This window comes from Bombus vancouverensis, chromosome 17 (assembly GCF_051014615.1).
Source record: "Bombus vancouverensis nearcticus chromosome 17, iyBomVanc1_principal, whole genome shotgun sequence".
Classification (NCBI taxonomy): Eukaryota; Metazoa; Arthropoda; class Insecta; order Hymenoptera; family Apidae; genus Bombus; species Bombus vancouverensis.
Window position 1 is genome coordinate 6,711,925 of NC_134927.1, and position 22,680 is coordinate 6,734,604.

Below are 22,680 nucleotides of genomic sequence, written 5' to 3' on the forward strand. Positions count from 1 at the left end.
GACAGCTATAATGTTTTAAGTATTTTTATGCAATATTCATCATATTTTTGCAAGGCTAGAGAAAATACTTTCCCATTTGAATACAATTTTAATATTACATACTTTTCCTAAACACGATCACAGTGTAAAGGCATACAGTTTAATGCTTCTGGTCCATTTTCAGTTAAATCTATTTTGCTTACTTCATGTTTAAATATTCTACATACAATGTTAGGTAACATATTTTGAATTTATAATATGCAACATTTTAAATTATTTATATGAAAACCACTTTTATTCTCAATTATTGTTTTTTTGACTTGTTATTTGAAATAAGAATTGTTTAAAATAATAATATAATATTAAATATATAATATTTTTGCTACAAATCAAATTAACTTTTGTACAAAATAAACGTAAAGTAAATCAGTTTGGGCATGTAAATACTAGAGACTATTTAAATCATAATTAAAAACTGTACCTATCCAATTATACTTATCTAATTGCATCTATATGTACTTTAAGAATTTCTAAAAATTTTTCTAGATTATTACAAAGACATCAATAATTCTACGTTTGTGGAAATAGAACCTAAATCAATTAAAATTATTATGGTAAAATTAAATTTAATTAAATTTAGTTTAACTATTTGATTAATTATTGAAATGAAGATGAACAATCACAAGATCACAACTTCTTCGCATGTGTTGATATAATATATTAATTTTTAAATCTTAACAGCTTCTCACATTAATATAGCAAGAAAATAAAAAATAGCTTTTAGGATGCAAATTGAAATATTACTTGAAATATAGTGAAATGCATATCAAACATGAAAGATTTATATATATTCTTATCTTACTATTTTGTCAGATATCTTAATAATTCAACAATTTATAATAATGCAGTAACAGTTAGCTTTGATACATTGAATTAAAAAATGATAGTTCTCTTTAAAAAATTCCACTGAAAGAAATATTATTTTCTGTAGACACACAATTTAGACTGTTAAGAAATCAATTAGTTTTAAACAGGATGATAAAAATCTATATATAACGGGTATATATAAAATAATCTAATTAATACTGCCCCTCTCATATAATTTATGGAGCATTAATTCATTAGTATTTTTAAAATAAATTTAATTCTAGCACACTAAGATCGAGAATAATTTATTACATAATTGAATATGTACTTCTTTTGTTTTTTTTCTTAATTACATTTTCACGAATATAGTTATTATTAAAAACATTATTTGCTCACAGGCTCTTTTGCTTTTTTTGCTTTTAAAGACAAAATAATTTAATAAGAAATATTTTCTGTATTTCATTTTTGTATGATCGAGCAAGAATATGATGAACACGCAGTCTGTTATAGAAAGATATTTAAGAAAGTTTTACATTGACGATGCTAATTTAAAATTCTTATTCTTAAGAAAAGTTATGTAATATTTATTTAAGATATTAACTATAATAATCATTTATATATTCATTAATGTTTACTTTTAGTGTTAAAAAATATTGTTTTGTATCAAAAAACACATGTAACACATGATACATCATGATCAATGTAAAATATCTCATAATAGAAATATTTTACATTTTTTTATGAATTTAGATAATTTAAAATTTTGTTAACAAAAATAATTAATTGGAAAAGCTTCGTTATTTCAAAAATATAACAATAAAACTTTGATATATAGTAGGAAAATACGAAAAATAATAAATTTTGAAATAAAGAAGCATCGTCAAGCTTGAGGCATATTTAAAACTTAATATATTGGAATGCAAAGTAACAATAAATAACTTACGTATCGATAAATAATACAATAATGACAATAATAATAATAACATAATCATGGTAATAACATAGTAATAGTAGTAATTATATTAAATATTACGCAATTTACGAAACGATCTTTAAATAACTACAACCATTGATAACAGTAATCGTGCGTATCGCGCTTAATGTACTTGTTTAATATAGAATATGTACAGAGTACCCAATTTAATTACACATTCTATTGTAATTTGTTACTTTTATTTTCTGAAACTAACTATAATATTATAGTATAAATTTCTAATGATTGTGATTCGAAATTTTTGTATATTACATAACATAGTATAATAACACAAATTTATGCACATAAATTGAATATTCTGTATTAAACGTACATACACACACACGTACACAAAACACTTATTAAGGTCTAGAAATCATATTTCGCAACTATTAATGAAATAAACCTTTTTATAGTTATTTATATTGAAACAAATATTTAATTTTCATTTAACCATAATTAAATACTGATCTTATTTTAATTTAGTTTGCAATTAACTTCTAACTTTATATACCTTTATGTAAAATTTAACTTTAACAACTACATAATGATTTTTATTCTGATATTCTTATCAATTTCTGAAATATGATGTCTTGACTTTCTTATTTGCATACCTTTTTTATACTTTAATACTTTTCTGTACAAATATTTTTATATAAAATATTTCTTATGCTGACGCAATATTTTAGTTGTCATATCCTTTTCTTATTTATATATCTGTATTTATATGTAACACACGGCTCGGTTCTTTTTTCACACCATAATAATAAATTGACAACTGAAATTTAGTTTGTAAGTAATTTTCCTTGATTATTCGTGGTTCTTTTCTACATACAAATAACCAAAGTAACAACATTCTGTAATGATCATAAAATCCTTTCTATAATAAAACTAAGTAAAATTATGGATAAGGACACATTACATAAATATAAAATTAATAAAATTTAACAAATAATTTTACAAAAAAAACCAAACAGAAAACAGTGCGTAAAAAGAATTTGAATAGAAAAAAGAGCACATTTTGGTAATATAGTCACTGTTTTTTTCTATCTAAATATACATAACTATCTTTAAAACTATCAATAGAGCTTCTGGAATACGTTTTAGTAAAGCTCCATGGACGGATCATTCGTACCACCACAAATTAGCACGTTTCGGACGAATGTGAGCGTTGGCAAAGGTATTTTGATGAAGGCACGACTTTTTCCAGATTGCAAAATTATTTCTCGAACCTCGTTTACTTGATTTCTAGTTAATCAATATCTACATATATAGATATTAAAATAAATAAAAATATTAAGTTGGAACATTGTAATACATATGCTTTATAGCAGAAAATAATTCTTTTTAACTCAAGATTATGATTCTGTTCATATAAATTATAGTAAAGTAATTTATATTATATAATAACTATTTAAATAAACGAGGCTCTAAGAGCTCTTAAAAGAATATTATTCTTTCAATAAAATTATTGATGACTTTTGCTTAATAAATGCGAATTAAATTGATATAAGTTGCAACACTGTTCTCCACAAATATTGCATTTCCAAGGATTGCTTTCACTATGACAACCTTTGTGAAGAAAATATAATGTTTGATCAGGAAAGGTAATCCTACAGTGAGCGCATTGAAGTCCACTACTTCGTTGATCGGGCCTTGTCGAACTAGGAGGTTCTCCTCTTGAATGGGGATTTGAATTTGAACTATTATTACCTATTACAAAATCAATTTATCTGTTAAATTATATTTAGATCAATTATATGAAAATAGTTTAAATAATATATAATAATATATGCAATAATCGTATATATTAATTAAATCGAGTATCAGGAAAACAAAGATAGTTTATTTATGATTGTCATATTCCTGATTGATCTTTATATATTTTAAAATACAAAATAGTAAAAATGTTAGAGAACATAGCTAAGATAGAATAGAATAGAGAACATAGATATTTTCATAACAAAACATAAATAAATGTAATTCATATTTAGGAACCATAAGTTATATTAAGGTACTAATAATATAAATAACTTAATAAGATAATAAAGTTACCATTATTATTATTGTTGTTATTGTTATTATTTCCTGAGCCAGATGAAAGTTTACGTCGTAAGTCGTCTCGAAGAAGGGATTTTAGTGGAGAGACTTTTATCAAGGATGGTAATGGAAGATTGCTGGATGTTGCTCCATTTTCTTCCGCTCCATTACTGTTTGGTTCTTGCTTAATAGGAATTAATGAAATAGAAGGTGTAATTGCCTCTTCACTTCCACCAAGATTCCTTAATTAAAAAATTAGTTTAAAATAAATTTAAAATAACATAAAAATGAAAATCAATTTTGTAATCTTTTCTATACCTGTGAATGCCACTACTGTTAATTGGTAACTGATGGTGACTACTACTTGGAGCATTACTATTACTGTCTGCACTTTGAGGACTATTCGGACTATCTCCATTTAAAGGGGCAGGACTCGGATTTCGTTGATTTGTAGTTTGTTCTGGATAAGGAATTGATATTTCTATGTGAGGTGTTAGAAAGTGCATTGGCGGTGTTGCATTATCCGCGGAACGATTTCCAGTACTGTCTCCACTATCGGAAAGAGGAGCAGAAGGCATAGCTTCACCTGGAGCACAGCTATTCATCAATGAACTTGAACTGTTTGGTCCTGGATTATCTAGATCGATTCCATGTCTAAAATAGAAATAAATAAGTAAGCACTTAACAGCAAAATAACGTTATTATAAAACAATATAATATTATTAAAATAATTAAACACTAACCTATTAAAAAAATGTAACCTGAGGCACTTCATAGTTGCTGCACGATAATTGCACAAAGGACAAGACTTGACCATATCATGTTGGCCGACATGTTCATTTTGAAAATGAGCTCTCATAGCAATTTGTCTTTGAAAACCTCGGTTGCAAATTGGACAATGATAAGGCAGAGTCTTAGAGTGTGTTGTAAAATGTTCTGCCAAGTGATCCTTCCGAAAAAATCTTTTCTGGCATACACGACATTCATATGGTTTCACACCAGTGTGTCTCATCTATAAATAGTACTCATTTTTTCTTACATTAAAATCGCTTAGCTTTCGAATCTTAGTAATTTTAAAACATAAGCAAATTTATTTCATACCTTATGCCGTCTCATGTTAGCTCCATTGGAAAACTGCATATTGCAAACATCACATTCAAACATTTTCCTATGAGAACGAATTCCAGGATGCGTTTCTTCTCCATCTCCATCATTTTCAGTAGCTTCTATATTCTCTGTGCTTTCTCCTGGCTCAGCACTAGCCAAACATTGATCCTGATGAGCGCAGAATGCTGTCTTATTTATAGTTTCATAGTTCTCACACCTTTCACACCTGTCCACACGTTATGGATCCTTTGATACGCTATTTAACACCTTGATTATCTAAACGTTTATTGGAATTTTTTTAAATACAAAAAATTAATTACATGAAGATGACAGACCTAAAAGCTGGTACAGCACCATCACCACTATCGTAATTAGTATTTAAGGCAGCTTCATTATCTGGATCCAAATTCTCCTCATCTCTCGGATTTGATGATTCTCCAACATCGGCGTGCGAACAGGAATGGGAATCTACCTCGTTTTCCCCGCCACCAGCATCAACCCCATCTGACATGATACTGAACCCTCCAGAAACTATATTGTTGAACCTGCACCATTCGTCGTTGATTACCTACAATATTGAACAAATATAATTCAATTTGTCCTTTTTTCCAATAATACGAATTTACATATCTTAAATTTTCAATGTATTATACATAAATTTACACAATATACATGTAACATTAGAAATTTTTATGAAGACACATGCAGTATTCAGTTTCGTTACAATTTAATTCAATAACATAATGTTCATACTAATAATACACTACTACTAATAAACAATGGAACAATGAATAACAAATGAAATAATAAAAAAGAAAAAACATACAATAAATATAAGTAACCCAACTATATTCTCGAAAATTTCGATGTTTACCTGTCAGTTTCGATCGAGGATTCGAGGATGACGAGACGATTGGTCAATCCTGAGAGTAAGAGAGAGAGAGAAAGGGAAAAAGAGGGGGGGAGGGTACTAGGACATGAAGTGAGAGAGATTCCGGCAAAGCGCAATGCCAGAGTACACTGCACTTTGTCCCAGTTTCGGGGGAATCCGTCACTGGTGACGTAGTTTTCCGCCGATCTGGCTGGCCTCGTCACCGTATGGTCAACATCGTTCTACGAGAAAGAGGGAGTCTGAAGTTTTTACTTAGTTTTCTTGCTCAAATTATACACAACCAACCATCTCCACTATAACCTTATTTTAATTTGTCCTTTGTTCAAAAATGTACAACACTTATATGAACCACTGCACACTACTCTCTTACTGCCTTCTTCTGAATGATCGATTAATCGAAATAATCGATTCGACGATATTCGACTTCATAGTAATTTTCGATCTATCAAATCGGTTATCTGTCGATTTTTTTCTATATATTGGCTGCAAATGTAATATTACTCAAGAAATGAGTAAATGAACTAATCAAGGACTAATCTACGTAACATTTGATTAAGAAACATACAAATTGCGTAAGTAATGTTATACGCAAACAGTTGTTTATACACTTTTACTTTATTATATACATTTTTTCGCAAAAGATGTAAATAAGAATGTATTTCAATATCGAATCATATGTATGAGAGCAGACGAGAGTATGTTATATACGAATAATAAACTTTCTAAATAATTCATTTTTTGGAAGAGGAAGAGAGAGAGAGATAGAGAGAGAAAAAGAAAGAGAGAAAGAGGAAAAATATTTAAGTCTTAAAATTTAATATGCCTTTTAATATCTGATTATATCAATGATATATTATTAATACTCAATGTCAAATTCAGTATTGTTCGCAAATATATCGAAATAATGTATGTATTTTCATTTTGAGTTGAACTGCATTATAGACCACGAAAAATTTTTGACTGATATCTATATTTTCTTATACTCAGCTTCTAGTAATCAAAGGGTAGAATCCAAAAATACCAGTTTTTAAGTTTCAAAAACCTTCCAAATTTAACCTAAACCTTAACTTTATCTTAACCTAATCTAAACCTCTACTTCACTTACAAACCCGACACTGTTATTAATTGTTTTGTGAACGTACCTATCTGTATTAAGTTCAATATAACTCGCGAAACAAAAGTAATATTCGAACAGGAAGTTTTTAAAATTCAAAATTAATATTTTTTAAAACATATAGATCAGTTAAAAATTTGTAATGTCTCAAAACAAACCTTAATATCATTTTATGCATTTATGTTTTCAAACTATGCACTTACTTATTAAAAATAATAAAAAACAATTGAACAATTATGAGAATAAAGTATAATATAATGATAAATATGACAGCAGTGTACATATTTTAAAGAAATAATTAATTTTTTTAATTTTAAGTATATATGTATGTATGTATATATATATATAACATATAGAAGGAATATAAAATATACGATATTGTATAAATAATATGTTAAAATATAAAAACAAACAATAACAAAAGTTATAAGCTAAGTGATTTCATAAAGCAAAGTAGAAAAAAGCTTGTAATAGGCATAGAGCAAAAAGAATCTTAATCATTAATATCATCACGATATTCATATTTACTATCATTTCCTTAAAAATAAAAATAATTTTTAATTAATTTATATTTCAGTATCAAAAACCTTTTCTTTAAATACTTATAATATGTGAATTAGTACAAAATTAGTCAAAAGATACATAGCTAACTATATACAACAGCTGCAAAAAATATTCTTGCTTTTTCCAATGAAGCATCTTTTTATCATGTTCTACAATTTATTTTCATTGTATCAAATTTTTGCAGTCCTATGGAAAAATTATTGAATGATACAGAATCTAACATACTTGGTTCCAATTAATAAGTGTGTAAATACTATAATGAATAAAATGGTGTGTAAATATTCTTTATAGCCACTTGTACCTCATAAAAATAATTCTGTTCTGAACTTTAGTTCAGTTTATGTATTGTGATTATAGATTATATTATCCTATAAATACTATTAATAACGATCTTATTAGAAGTTGAAATAATGTTTTCAGTAAACAAGTAACTGTACTATTATGACTTTATGATTTTAAAGGTCAGTATAATTACATAACTTTAACATCGATTATCATGTTGTTAGTCAATAAATTGAAGAATCCTAATTACAATTTTGTTTAAAAAGATAATATAGCAGAGAGGAAATTTCCTTCCTGAATTAATGCATTAAATATTCGACCTTGTTCATGAGATAGTTTTATTAGTAATAATAAAAAAAATTAGTCAAGTTAAAGAAACAATACGAAGCTTTCCTACGTACTAATGATATCTTTATCATCTTTAAAAAAACATTCTCTAATTTTTCTTCAGATTTGACAATATGATAAAATTTTATCAAATTGGTACGCATGCGTATAAATCGTTCCTGCTGTTCAATGTATGTAATGGACAGTGAAACACATGCATCTGTAATCTACGGCATAGAACGACAGTATAGCACGGTATGTCATGGTGAACGTGTTGATGTTTGTGCAAGTTTGTTATAGCTATATCTCGAAAATTTAAACCGCGCAAATCATTTCGATATTTCTCGATCTTTCGACGTTTATACAAGACCGTGTTCAAAATCTCACAAAACTTGAATTTCTCGTTTAATCAGTGCTTGGGAAAAATAAAGTCGTAAATAGAGAAAATAATAAGGAGAAAAAGGAGTAATTTTTGGTGAAAGTTAGGTACGTAATTTCTGTGTTAAGAAATCCAGTCTCTTTTATCAGCTGTTCATATAATGGGCGCAGCAGCCAATCAGGATGAGGTTCATATGACAACAGTAAGTTCATTTTCCCTTTTTTATATAACTTTTTCTTCTTAGTTATGATTGTTATGAATATGAATAATGGTATTAGTATTAGTATTAATTTTAGCTTTAGTTTTAGTATTAGTATTAGTATTTATTGCACCATTCGTGCATCATTCAATGTTCTCGAATATGACACATAGTTAGCAATAACATATTACAACATATTAACACGTATTAGTACATACAAGTTTTTAAAGTGTCACTGAATTATTATTAATCCAGTATAATATTGTGCGTATTTATTTTGTATATGAAATGTATGATATCTTTTTGAAGCAATAATTATAATAATATTTTCATTATACCAGAAAGATATACTTATATTACTTTTGTTTTCATATCAGTTATTATTTAATATTAATATAACTTAATATTTTATCATCACATATTACGTTATTATTATATGATTATCATATAACGGTTATATATGATTAAAAATAACAAAATAACAATAAAAAATGTGTTTTTCAGCCAGAACTAATTACTGTCCATGGTTATAAATCAGAAACACATCATATTTGGACAGAAGATGGATATTGTCTAGATGTGCATAGAGTTTTACCAAAATCTCATCAAAATTCTGATTGCAATGTAAGTGGGAGTAATGAGCAAAATTTAAGTAATAAAAATACAATAGAGGTGAGTTACAAATATAAAAGTTATCACAAAGTTATTAATTATCATAAAGAAATTAATCCATTCAGAGATTAAAAATTTAACTCTTTCCCTACTGAAAGCCATTATATGATAGATTTCTTGTGTTTAAATATTTTATTTAAGCAAATGTATGTGAAAATACTGTGTTGTCTGATAAATATCAATGGTATTTCAGTATTCATCAATTTATATTACTCTGTGTTAGTCTTATATAATATAATACAATTTAAGTATAATATTTGATATAAATATCTTTTTTAATTTTTCAGCCATGCTGTAGTGAAAGAGTTAAAAATTATTCAAACTATATTAAATTATGATAACATAAGATTTGTGTCAACATTACAAATAAATGTCTGATATTTAGTACGGAAGCCATGGAGTCAAGGCAAAAGAATCAATACCAGTTCTCATTCATCATGGACTTCTATCAAGTTCAGCTGATTGGGTATTATTGGGTCCAGAAAAGGCTTTAGCATATCTTTTATGTGACAATAATTATGATGTCTGGTTAGTAAATGCAAGAGGCAATGCATATTCTAGGAAACATAAAAAATATACAACTAAAGATAAAGAATTTTGGGATTTTAGGTAATTTTATGTAAAAAATTATTAAATAGAATAGAATAAATAACAATTTTAGGTAAAAATAAGTATAAAATAGATTAATCAACAGGATCATGTTTGCTTAGTATTTGCATTTGTATCTTAGTTAGTGATACATTTTATTCACTATTTATGTTATTGGTTTCATAGAGTGAATTGTGTTATGCAGTAAAATATATTTAAAGCTAGATCTTGGATCAGTGATGAGTCATTTGACTACTGATCAATCTACTTCACACACAATGTGAGTCAAATGAATTGGAAGAGAAAAACAGGCTAATTTCTGTAATTCTACCTTTCTGGATGGTATTTATGATGAAGTCCCAAATCTGCAAACACTAAGCAGGCATCATTGTATATATGAAAAATTAATTATGTAATAAATAATTTCACTGTTCTTTTAGCTGGCATGAAATTGGGTATTATGATTTACCAGCAACAATAGACTACATTTTGGAGCATACTGGATATGCAGAACTTTATTATGTGGGTTATAGTCAAGGCACAACTGCATTTTATGTAATGGCCAGTGAAAAATCTGAATACAATCGAAAAATTAAAGGAATGATCAGTTTAGCACCAATAGCATTTCTCGCAAATCATAGAAGCCCTTTACTTAAGTGTGTTGTCCATTTTTATGGATTAATGGAGGTATGTTTCTTAGTATCCATGAAATAATTTGTTATTGTAGCCAGAGGTGGTTAAATTACAAGTGTTATGTACCAAATCTCAAAAAGAATTTTTACAGAAAGTACAATATACAAAGTGTATTGAAAATCATGATACGAGCTAAAAAGGAATAATTGTTAATATTTTATTTTGAGAGTTCATTTTTGAGAAAATTGAATTTGGAATTTTTATATCACATATAATTAACTAATATCTGAATATGAGTGAATTAGCATGAGGTCAATTGTACATGTGAAAATAAGTTAGAAATGTAGAATTTTCCATTTGTATATTGAATATATAACTGTAATTATAATTGTAAATATGATATGCAAAAAATATTACACAATAAAGCTTTTCATGGATAGATAAACAATAAAACCTTTTAGAGTACTTCTTTCTCTTATTTTAATTAATAAGATATGCTGTTTTCTTCCAATAAATTATAATTTGAATAATATTCAAATATTCGTAGAAACAAAAGAATTTAATTAGTTTTAATAAATGATAGTTATGTTTAGCAGCTGTCATAAATTCATTAAATAACAGATATAATAAATGATTCAAGAATTGATATTATTTGTATATGCATAATTTATATTAAAAGATTTGATTCTTATTAAAAACGAATTTGGTATTAAGAATGCATATATTAAAAATTTCTTAATGTAAAAGCACTGGTATTATACTGATATATTCATGTACTTATACATGTAGATCCACCTCTGGTCAATAGATCTGCTATTTATGATTGACATTTCTATAGCAAGTATGTTTCAGTGGGGATCCTCATATTGCAATCTACATCAGTGGTTCCCCCGCAATAGGTTACAAGCTCAAGCCTTGGGTACAATAATTCGAAATGCTCCAGTTGGTCTCACTAATGGTTTCTGTGTATGCTGGTTTTCACTAATTGCTGGATTCGGTAGTGATCAACTAGACAAGTCTATGCTACCATTAATTCTCGGACATTTCCCAGCTGGTGCTTCTGCGAAACAAATTATTCATTATAGTCAAAATATACTATCAGGTAATTATTTAATAATTAATTTAATAATATTTAGTGCTTCCATTTACTTCGATTATATTAATTAATTACACCACCACATTATTATTGAATACTATTATTTTCTTTTAACAGGATCATTTCGCAAGTTTGATTATGGAGCAACAGAAAATCTGAAAACTTATGGGTCAACACAACCACCAATATATGATCTTGAAAAAGTAAAAACACCAATTGTAATATTTTATAGTAAAAATGATTTTCTCAATGATCCTGCAGATGTAAAAAGGCTTACTGATAGATTGCCAAATGTTATAGAGACAAAAGAGATTGAATATTCAAAATTCAATCATATTGATTATTTATGGGGTAGAGATGCCAGGGTGATTCTCTATAATACTGTTTTAACAGTTTTAAAAAAATTTAGATAAAATTAAGCTCTTAGTGAGCTTATTTTTTATTACCTTGTATATAATATTAACACTATTACATATTACATAAGGATATACAACAGATGTATTTCAAGAAAACAAATATTTTTTATTGTTATTTAATATTTTCTTTGGGTTTTAATTCTTTATACATATAATTTATTAAACCATGTTATATAAAACAGTATGTAAAATGATCTTTTTTTTTTAATTTTTTTTTATTATATTTACAGATAAAATTGTAAGAATATAAAAAGAGATTGTTTTAATTCAATATAATCTCTATATAAATATATGTATTCTTATATTATTTTTTTCAAGTTTATTTTACAAATGCAAATGAATTGAGGAGAAATAAAATTTACAAACATCGCAAAGTAAGGACTTCCCTTATTACTTTAGCGTGAAGCATTTGTATATTATTAAATGTTATAAAAATATTTTTGTGAATAATCTAAGCACAATTTTTATTTAAATGAATTTTATAGAAATGTAACAAATTATATAAATTGTTCAACACTCTAGACAATCATACATCATATCAGTGTAATTATAATTGTAAATAAGTTTTAAAGAACTTTAACTTTACAAATCTAGTTAAAATAAATTCAATATGAAAAACGTGTAACAAATTCTAATGTACAATGATTTCTGTTTATATCTTGAATAAGTAAATAACAAGATAATGTTTAAAACTATATATTTGTATGTATAATATTAATAGCATAATTTTCTTGACAAAATTGCAGAATATTTTTTATTGCTATTAATCTCATGTAATATGTAATTATATTCTGTACAAACTGTAAAAATTTCTTAATTTATTAATATCCACGTTCTTTTACAGATATTTCATCCATATAAAATTAATTCTACTAATTTGTTCTATTTGTGTTTAATATTTTTTATATATTAACAGAGAAAATATTAATTTTATATCGTTAGTTCTGTAAGAGGCCACATCATTTAATAATGGCGGTAATGTCGGGGCACAATCGAAGTTAACGTTGAATATCTTTATCTATATATTTCTTGGCGCAGAATATCACTAAGTAGATGCAGTATCTAGTTGTGTTGTCTTTCGAGGATAAATCCCGACGAATCAGCGGTCAGTTCAGTTACAGTTCGGTTAGTCTGCAGCGTCTTGTTCTGTCAAACTGGAGTTTCGAGACTGTCGTGAAACAGTGAAAGTTCGAAGCGAAAGCGAAACGACGGGAGTGGCCCTTCACTCAACGTAATTGAGAGGGATTCATTAGAAATGAATTGATTTCTTAGTCATTCTCTTACTGAATAGCAAAACTAATTTGTGTTCACAATCCTATATTCTATTGCAATTTACAGCTGGAAGCCATGGAGGACTATCTGCCAAATGAATATGATGTCGTCGTCGTAGGGACGGGTATTGATTTTTGCAATATACGTCTTATTTATTTTGCTGCTTCTTTTTTTTAATGTTTATAATGACTTATCAAATTTATAGGTATGACGGAGTCTATTGTCGCAGCAGCTGCAAGTAGAATCGGTAAAAAGGTCCTTCACCTAGACAGGTATGTCGGATTTCTCTCTTCTTCTCTTTCTCATTCGATCTTACTCTTTTTTGCTTCCTCGCCTCTTACTTCTTACTTCTTGCTTTTTGCTTCCTCCCTTTTTTCTCTTTTATATTTCTCTTCCTTGTTCGCTTATATTTTCTTATGTTTTTTTTATATTTTACATGTTCTCTATTTCTTTTCATGTTCCATATTGTATTATTAACTAGGAAATATTTATGTATTTTTATATACTTATATAAGGTGCTCGATTTTAATTAAATAAATATATTTATTCAGCATTTAATTAGAAATTTCTTATACATATTAGAAATATTCGTTTCAAAAATTATATTTAAATAATTATTTTTACACTTATAACTTCATTACTTTTACATTTATCAAATCTAGATATAAAATAAAAATATGATAATTTATAAACAATTGTATCTTTTTATTAAACATTTAATTCCCTATTGAACAAAAATTTATGTAATAAAATGGAATTTTTTTTCACACAGTAGTAATTATGTTCAAATGAACAAGAAATACTTTCAATTAGTGTTAAAAACTAATTTTACAAGCATTTAAGGAATTAATATATGCAGTTTTTATAATAATAACTTTAACATTTTAACATTAAAAAATTTTTTAAGTAATATAATTAAACATCTGGATCTTTGGATTTTCAAGATTATACATATTCATGTATATATCTTCCTAAATTCTATAATACAATTTGTATAATAATGCATTATTATATATAATTGCATAATAATAATATAGTTGTATAAGTTTATATTCTGTATAATGATCCCTTATTTGTGAAAATCCTTTATTGTTATATCTTTTAAATATATCTTTTGTACCTTAATATATAAAGAAGACATTTTAAATTATTTAACCAATTAAATAGTTGTCTTTTTCATCTATATATTTTAGATAGATATAAATAGTTATGTATTACATTGTAGTATATGTATTAATGCATCTTTTCTACTTAACTAAGTTATATAAAATCAAAAACTTTCTATTCTATTTAAAATCATAGTTACCAAAGAAGTGTTGTATTTTTATAGATGGAAAATAATGCAAATAGATATAATACTTCAGAGTACAACCTATTCATGCAAAATATTTTCTGAGTGTTATAAAAAGAATATTTTAGTTCATTACAGGATTTATTCTTTTAGTCTTTAGTCTTTAGATTTTAGTCTTTTATGTAAATTTTTTTTTTTAAATATAGTACATTATTCTCTTTGTTCAACATCACCAAGAATAGTCTATACTTCTAATTTTTTTTATGAAATGTTTCGATTTTTGTTGTATAATTTCTTGACTAAAAACTTATATTTGTAAGTAATAAAAAGATTACTCAATTCTTTGAAATATTTTGTGTATTATATTTTTTTTGTTTTTTTGTTTTATATTTATATTTATTATATTTATATTTATTATATTTATATTTTAATACAAATATGGTTTAAATATATCTTTATTATTCCAACAAATCGAATATTTAAAAGTATAAATATTCGAATATTCAATTATTTCCAAATAAAATTTTGAATCTTCCTGTGATCTTTTTGTATTAACGATCATTTCATTAAATAATATATTTTCAGATTTAACTCCTTTCAATATAATTTTTTAAAGCCTGAGAGTCTAAGACTTAGATCTTTTTACTTTTTATACATCCTGTATATACATATATAAGTACATATGCCTATAATCCAAAATTTCTGTGATGATTCAAAATTATGTTTGTCTAAAACAGTTTTCTAACGATATCACAACCAAAAAGAAAATAAAGAAATATATAAAATAGTTGAATGAATAAGATTTTCACGAAGAAGTCTTTGATCCTAAGAAAGATGACTTCAAAAATTTATTATGGTATATGTATCCAACTTCATTAAAATTTGGAATTAAAACTGGATTTGGATTAAAAGTAGGAATTTGATTTATGTAAGAAATTAAAGAATATATGTATATTTATTAATACAAAAATCTGTGAGTATGCATGTATGTATGTGTGTGTGTACCATGTGATTCAAAGTGCTCTTCATATATCGTACATACGAAATTCTACTCTAAGAACCACATTAATGTGTAATGTCTGCAGTGGACTTTATTCTTTTTCAACATTTTTTTAACCATATTTAAGAAAATCTTTTCTTTTAGTTTTGAAGGTAATGTTCACAAATACGAAATCAAAAGGAATACTGTACAATAAAATACAAAACTAAATTGTAGTTAATGTATGCATATGTATTTAATAAATTTGATTTTCGTTTAATTTATTTTATATATTATTTATTTTTTTATAAATAAAGAAATCGTCCCCCTTTCCTTCCTGCTTTCGATAGTGATATATATATATATATATATATATATATATATATAGTTTTATAAAGGATGGCTCATTATTGAAGGGGATGATTCTTTATAAAAAATATATAAAATATACACTCACATATATCATTAATTATTAACCTTTTTACTATGAAACTAAGCACCTGTAAACAATACAGGCTTATTTGTAATGTTTTAATGTAACAATTATTTCAAATTAAAAAAAAATGTATATGATGAACATTGTAATATTTTCATATTAGTGACAACAAACATAACTAAATAATTGTCATTTACTTGTAGCGATGAATATTATGGCGGTCTATGGGCAACATTTAACTTTGATGGGCTACAGAAATGGATAGAAGACCTAAAAGTTCCCAAAAACACCACCAAGGATCTATCTGAAGCCGATTTGGAACCTGAAGAAAAATTTCTAAAAACTAGCAATGAATATTCAACTGTTGAAAATATTGAGGAAACATGGTATATTTCAAAGTAAGTTTCCTTTCATGAATGTACGCATATTTGTGTCCTGTTCTTCTTTTTAATTATATTTTTGTTACAGTGAAGCCGATCTGCCAGTAGTTTCTTCAAAAGATACTCAGACTGATAGTACTGGAGATGTTAGTGGAAATGATGATGAAAAAGCTGATGATGATAAAGTTGAAAAAAAAGAGAATGTTAAACAGTGGAGTATAGATCGTATAAGAAAAGAATACAGAAAGTTTAATATTGACTTGGCGCCAAAGGTATGAAGATAAAGAATATTATCATCACATTAAATACAAGATAAATAACTATAAAGGCAGATTATATTTTTCGTTCTTTTGTTTTTTCTCATTTTTGTCTAAATAAATATATCTACGAACAAGGTCCTGTTCAATAGGTGGAAGAGTAAGCGTGACACCGTTTTTAAGACTCATTATATTTATAGAACATTAAGTATAAGAAGCAGTTTTTTTTAATATATTTATTTAAGAATTGTGTATAATATATAAATAATATATAAATATATTTAAGAATTAAATTTTGTTTGTCAAATATAATATTATTTATTGAAAAATCTCAATTAACTATCATCTTATGGAATATATTTATTATTGTTTCTCATCTAATAGATTTCAGTTATCAAAAAATTAACTATTTTTCTACTATTCTATGTATCTATTTCTGCTAAAATTCAAAATATTTATTAAGTATCAAAAATTGGTTAGGACATAGTTATATTTTTCATCTGTTGTTCTTATTTTTAAATTCATTTGATTATCTATTATGATTTTAAAATAACTTTTAAAAAAAGAAAAGGTATATAATATTGATAAAATCTGAATTATGAAAATGTTATTTCATTCATTTAGGTAGTACCATATCAATATTTAAATATTTAATTCTATTTATCTAAATATTTCTTATTTACCCATTAATTATGGAATGAATATCTTTTTTAAAATAATTATTGTAGTAATATTGTAATTCCTTCTGTTTATATAAAATATATTATGTCAGAAATTACAATTAATTGATTGACATTTTATCTATCTAAAACAGTTATTATTTGCACGAGGTGAACTAGTTGAGCTCTTAATCTCCAGTAACATTGCTCGTTATGCGGAATTTCGTGCAGTGTCCAGAGTAGCTACATTCATGGATGGGAAATTGACACAAGTACCTTGCTCAAGAGCTGACGTGTTTGCAAATAAAACTGTTAGTGTTGTTGAGAAAAGAATGTTAATGCAACTGCTCACTTCATGCATGGAGCAAGGCGCAGATAGCCCAGAATTTGATGGTAATTACTTGTACTTTTTTTTATTTCAATTTAATTTTGTAATATGATGTCTAAGCATAATATTTTGTTACTAAGAACACATCTTTAAAATATTCTGGGCAATATAAGATTTGTAGATCTTTTATTTAATAATTACTTGCTTCTCAAGACAATAATTAGGAGTTTATAATGTTTTTAATATATGCATATAATATATTAAAAATTAATTATCAAATACAATATAATGGTCTATGTAATGAAAGTAACTTTTTTTGATACATAATGAAGAAAAAATTTATTGAGTCAGTTTAGATTTCATTACTAATAATAACTAAATAAAAAGTGTATGAGCATTGTATTTTGCTATATTTTTTTACATTAGGAGAAATCGTTCATAAAATGGTATTGTTTATATGTAAATTACGTAATATACATAACATGCATACATGTATATGCAACAGAATTAATTCAATATTATAATTTATTAGTTTTATTTGCTATTGTTATTTTATTAAATAATATCTATTAACAGGATTCCGTGATAAAACCTTCTTAGAATATTTAAACACGAAAAATTTAACACCAATCGTGCAGCATTATGTTGTTCAAGCAATTGCTATGGCTACTGAAAAGACTTCTTGTAGAGATGGTGTGAATCGCACGAAACATTTTTTGAATAGTCTTGGACGATATGGAAATACACCCTTTCTTTGGCCTATGTATGGTAGTGGAGAGCTACCTCAGTGCTTTTGCAGGTACAATTTTGTACATATATATACAATAATGTATATATAATGATCTGTTATTATACTATTTAATATGTAAATATCATAAATAATTTAAAAAATCATTACTATTATTTACAGATTATGTGCAGTATTTGGAGGAGTTTACTGTTTAAAAAGGCAGCTTGATGGTGTAGTAATAAACAAAAATAAATGCAAAGCTATCATTAGTGGCAAACAAAGAATAAGTTTGGAACATTTAGTTCTTGGTCAAGGTCATCTGCCACCAGAAGTTGTAGCTTTTGAAGGAGAGCAACGAATATCACGTGGAATTTTCATTACGGACAGGTAATAGTTAGGAAAAACAAGAAGAAACAATTATATTAGATTATAATTGTAATAAAAAGAAGTTGCGGTCCAAAATTATCTAAAAACCACTAACTATATGAAATTAGTATAATTGAGCTTGACAAGATATAAAGTACTAGATTTTTTAAATAATAAATTATATAATTTTATAAACAATAACAAATTTACATTAGTAACAGAAAGCCCTACTTATATTAATTATAAAAATTTCTGCTTCTAACCTTTTCTAATCTATTTTTCAATTTTTTAAAGTAGCATTTGCTGATAAAATTATCTTTTCAAATATTTATTTTAGGTCAATTATGCAAGGTGAGAAGGAAAATTTGACACTTTTATATTATCCTCCGGAACAACCTGATCAGGAACCTGTTACACTGATTGAATTGGGACCATCTACAAATGCTTGCCCTCAAGGATTGTGTATGTAGAACTATTACATTTATGAAAAATTTATATAATATGAAAATCCAAATTTTTTGGAAATTTTTATTTCCAAAATAGTTATGGTTCACATGACATGTAAGCGAACAACAAATGCAAAGGAAGACTTGGCCTATGTTGTCAATAAATTTTTAAGAGCTGAGCCACTTGATCCATCAGCCATTCGTTCATCTATCCATAGCCATACACAGACTGTTTCTCCAGATAAAAGACATATTCAGGTATGTTTTTCCTGTACTAGCTATATATTTATGGTACAGATAAATATTTATATTTACTTATATTTACATAATAAGTATATTTTTCAATTTTTATGAACTATAGGAAAATTATATTATTTATCACATGATTATTTTATATTTTGTTAATTTAGTTTACAGATGTCCTGGTACCACTAAAACAAATTGATTATAAAAGAAATTGGAAGATATTTTAGCAATATATATTCTAGAGTTTCTTATTTCTTAGATATTACAAATTTTGAATTAATTTATTAAAGATAAATATAGTTCTGAAAATATATTTATCTTCCTCTTTTATAAAATATTTCGAAATTTTTATAACTGTTATATTCATGTTGATTCAAAATAAAAACCAAATTTCTTGTATGCAGGAAGGTGATCAAGATAATAGAGAAGAGTCTACAGAGAGTCCAAAGCCTCAAGTTTTATGGTCATTGTACTTAAACCTACCTGCAAGTGATATTAAATTAGAAGAGTCCACGCCAAGTAACCTTCATCTGTGTTCAGGACCAGATTTAGAGCTTGATTTCGATTTCGCAGTTAATCAGGTTAATTTTCTCTCAAATTATAATCTCGTTTTAGCGTAATTGTGCTTTTAACTGATCCCAAATGATAAAAATGGTATACATTATCATAAATTTTTAAATTTTGTCAAGGCGAAGAGCATCTTTGAATCTATGTATCCTGACAAAGATTTCCTTCCACGTGCACCTGATCCAGAAGAGATCGTACTTGAAGGAGAAGAAGCGCCAGGACCGAAATTTGAGGGAGATACAGAGGCTGAAGAGAAACAAGATGTTGAGAAAGCCGAAAAAGAGGATTAAATGATCTTTTTTCGTCTTTTCATCTTGAAAACACGGGCCAGCTCCCTTAGCCGCACACCTCTTTCTATCCAAAGTTACACGCGTCTTCTTTCGTTTGAAAGTCGGAAAACTTTTATTCGAATGATTAACGAACATTTTGTTTGTAATTGAATTACCAGTTATGTCCGTAAATAGTGCTAGATATTATTTTAATCTAAATGTTTATTTAAATTAAAAACGAAATTATACTATTTATTTCGACTGTATAAAACATTGTTTTTGCCTAGCACTCTTTGTAGACGAAACTATTTGGAAAAAAACTTTGGTTTCTTTGAAGAATTTTTATTGCTAATCAACTTAAAAGTTGTTCGTAAATTTTCGAATAAAATTCCAATCGACTGGCGCTCAAGTCTGCGTTACACTTGCTCTTTTATTAAATTACGGATCAATCGGCCGAAAGCATTAGTTTTTCTTTCTTTCCTTTCTGGTCAAACAAATTTACTTTCAATGTTAAGTTTCGAGGAAGTGAAATGTAGTTTTATGATAATATATAAGAGAGATGTGGAAGAACTAAAACGAAGGATAGATAGTATTTATAAACTAATTCTTCATTAAGTTACGTTAGATTTAAAATTAATCATAAATAAAAAATATATACGATAATTCAATAATTTATAAATGTGATCGATTTCTAATTTAATCGGAAATTATTAAGACAATTTAGCATCGATTATATTTATAAATTGCTGACTTATAAGGATACAATGAGAAAATAAAGTTCTAAAATAATAAAATTCTCATTAATCTTATTTTCTCTAATCACTACGAATGTAAAAAAGCACATCATTCCACGTTTCTCTACTATATCAATATAAAAGATATCATAATGTCTTTTATCGGATTATTAATACGTATTATACATCATTAGTGTATTTATTACGCATTATATTGCATAGCATAGTTTACTCATTATATATTGTTAGTGTAAGAACAAATTTAGACTGCGAAAAATCAATCGTTCCTCGACTATTTATTTATTTTTCGAATTATTTAACTATTCTACGTTATATTTCATTATTCGTTGTATTAATTAACATCACATAATTTTTATTAGATTCCATTATTTTTTCATTACTCTGTTTTTTAACTTTAGTAATAATTTTTTACTTGAACAATATTACATCACTTTTATATTACTATTAGTAATTTTATATACATATATATATTTTTTTTTTGGTTTTTCTAATCGTTACTATTTGTTTATTAAAATTTGATTTACTTGTTTCCATTTAATTCGTTGAGTTGAACTTCATTTAAGTAATTCTGTCAAATATTAGTTTGGATAACTAACATTATTCGGTTTATTTAAATTTTTATTTTATATTTTCTAAAACAGGTATATTTGTTTTAGATAATTATATTTTTAATATTTATGTAAGTTAACGAAAGCAAAGAGAAGAAATGCTATCGGCTGGTTCCGCTCGTATACTATGAAAATTTTTAGACACATTGATCGTAGAGCGGCTTGGATGTCAGAATTGATAATCTTTTTCTCGCCGTTACTGCTTCGATGTGCGCGCATTTATTTGCATTTAACTGATAATACGCCGTACTCAGCATTGAAATACAGTAAACTGATACGAACTGAAATATAGTTTGTTTTATCAAACTTATCTCCTGAAAAAATAACAGTGATTCGAATTTTGAAAGGAATTTCACTTCCTATTCTCATCACATCATAAATTCGTAATTCTGTAAAATACTTATTTAAATTGACTTAATAACATTTGAAGGAATATAATTCTAACATAATTCCAAATTAATTCATTCTTTCAAATAAAAATGATATAAAAGCATACAATTTTTAGAAAATTTTATAACAAAACATTTTACATTGTTTTGTATTTGAGAACTTTAAACATACAGATTAATAGATACTTTTTAAAGGAATAAATCCTTTCAGAATTCAGTTTTTTACCTTTTCTGTGATCAATTTTTAAATAGGGAGATAAATTTTATACTTATTTGTTATTATTTCTTATTATATTAATATTCTGCTTTTTCAACACTATTTTTTTTTATTATATGATATGATACATGATTGTTATTTTATATATTGCTTATGATTTATATATATATCATGATAAAATTTCACATGCACATATTGTTGCACTATATAAAACGAGTCAAAATAAATATTATTTTAATAAATAAATATTATAATGAAATTTTATGTAACTAAAATTATTTTTCGTTATTTTATGTTTCTTTAATTGTCTTATTAAAACAAGCATACTTACACCTAATATTTCATATTCAGTATTAA

The 22,680-nt window shown here is 26.1% G+C and overlaps 3 protein-coding genes across 10 annotated transcripts; 2 read left to right on the top strand and 1 right to left on the bottom strand.

Moving 5' to 3' along the window:
* Window positions 1-336: 336 nt before the first annotated feature.
* Window positions 337-6,247, bottom strand: LOC117166111 (zinc finger protein ztf-16). 3 transcript variants are annotated; one of them, XM_033349796.2, is made up of 8 exons: window positions 6,159-6,247; window positions 5,841-6,079; window positions 5,302-5,534; window positions 4,961-5,192; window positions 4,603-4,871; window positions 4,178-4,513; window positions 3,875-4,101; window positions 337-3,532 (listed from the first exon to the last, which is right to left on the bottom strand). In XM_033349796.2, exons 3-8 carry the CDS (start codon window positions 5,475-5,477, stop codon window positions 3,288-3,290), a joined length of 1,485 nt encoding a protein of 494 aa, XP_033205687.1. In that variant the 5' UTR covers window positions 5,478-5,534; window positions 5,841-6,079; window positions 6,159-6,247; the 3' UTR covers window positions 337-3,287. The 3 variants fall into 3 exon arrangements, with proteins under 3 accessions (XP_033205687.1, XP_033205686.1, XP_076482264.1); XM_033349795.2 differs by having other exon boundaries at window positions 5,841-6,097; window positions 6,144-6,235; XM_076626149.1 differs by having other exon boundaries at window positions 5,841-6,218.
* An 84-nt stretch (window positions 6,248-6,331) lies between these two features.
* On the top strand, window positions 6,332-12,319 carry LOC117166112 (lipase 3). Of its 6 annotated transcripts, none has more exons than XM_076626150.1 (8): window positions 6,332-6,430; window positions 8,270-8,400; window positions 8,559-8,726; window positions 9,228-9,395; window positions 9,781-10,004; window positions 10,424-10,670; window positions 11,469-11,718; window positions 11,830-12,319. In XM_076626150.1, exons 3-8 carry the CDS (start codon window positions 8,685-8,687, stop codon window positions 12,123-12,125), a joined length of 1,227 nt encoding a protein of 408 aa, XP_076482265.1. In that variant the 5' UTR covers window positions 6,332-6,430; window positions 8,270-8,400; window positions 8,559-8,684; the 3' UTR covers window positions 12,126-12,319. The 6 variants fall into 6 exon arrangements, with proteins under 6 accessions (XP_076482265.1, XP_076482266.1, XP_076482268.1 ...); XM_076626151.1 differs by having other exon boundaries at window positions 8,674-8,726; XM_076626153.1 differs by having other exon boundaries at window positions 6,337-6,430; window positions 8,270-8,726; window positions 9,781-9,923.
* Window positions 12,320-13,199: 880 nt separating this feature from the next.
* Window positions 13,200-22,004, top strand: Rep (Rab escort protein). Its single transcript, XM_033349793.2, has 12 exons — window positions 13,200-13,359; window positions 13,467-13,524; window positions 13,606-13,672; window positions 16,310-16,504; window positions 16,575-16,758; window positions 17,558-17,795; window positions 18,307-18,529; window positions 18,641-18,847; window positions 19,164-19,288; window positions 19,370-19,530; window positions 19,923-20,099; window positions 20,208-22,004. Exons 2-12 carry the CDS (start codon window positions 13,476-13,478, stop codon window positions 20,373-20,375), a joined length of 1,794 nt encoding a protein of 597 aa, XP_033205684.1. The 5' UTR covers window positions 13,200-13,359; window positions 13,467-13,475; the 3' UTR covers window positions 20,376-22,004.
* Window positions 22,005-22,680: the final 676 nt, after the last annotated feature.

Excerpts from the sequence above, each read along its gene's own strand:
- Rep (XM_033349793.2), top strand. The coding sequence starts at position 13,476 with ATGGAGGACTATCTGCCAAATGAATATGATGTCGTCGTCGTAGGGACG. Across the intron at positions 16,505-16,574 it reads GAAACATGGTATATTTCAAA|TGAAGCCGATCTGCCAGTAG; the intron begins GTAAGTTTCCTT and ends TTTTTGTTACAG. Across the intron at positions 18,530-18,640 it reads CTACCTCAGTGCTTTTGCAG|ATTATGTGCAGTATTTGGAG; the intron begins GTACAATTTTGT and ends TATTATTTACAG.
- LOC117166111 (XM_033349796.2), bottom strand. The coding sequence starts at position 5,477 with ATGTCAGATGGGGTTGATGCTGGTGGCGGGGAAAACGAGGTAGATTCC. Across the intron at positions 4,872-4,960 it reads CTAACATGAGACGGCATAAG|ATGAGACACACTGGTGTGAA; the intron begins GTATGAAATAAA and ends TACTATTTATAG. Across the intron at positions 4,514-4,602 it reads AGGTTACATTTTTTTAATAG|ACATGGAATCGATCTAGATA; the intron begins GTTAGTGTTTAA and ends TTTCTATTTTAG.
- LOC117166112 (XM_076626150.1), top strand. The coding sequence starts at position 8,685 with ATGGGCGCAGCAGCCAATCAGGATGAGGTTCATATGACAACA. Across the intron at positions 10,005-10,423 it reads AAAGAATTTTGGGATTTTAG|CTGGCATGAAATTGGGTATT; the intron begins GTAATTTTATGT and ends CTGTTCTTTTAG. Across the intron at positions 10,671-11,468 it reads ATTTTTATGGATTAATGGAG|TGGGGATCCTCATATTGCAA; the intron begins GTATGTTTCTTA and ends AGTATGTTTCAG.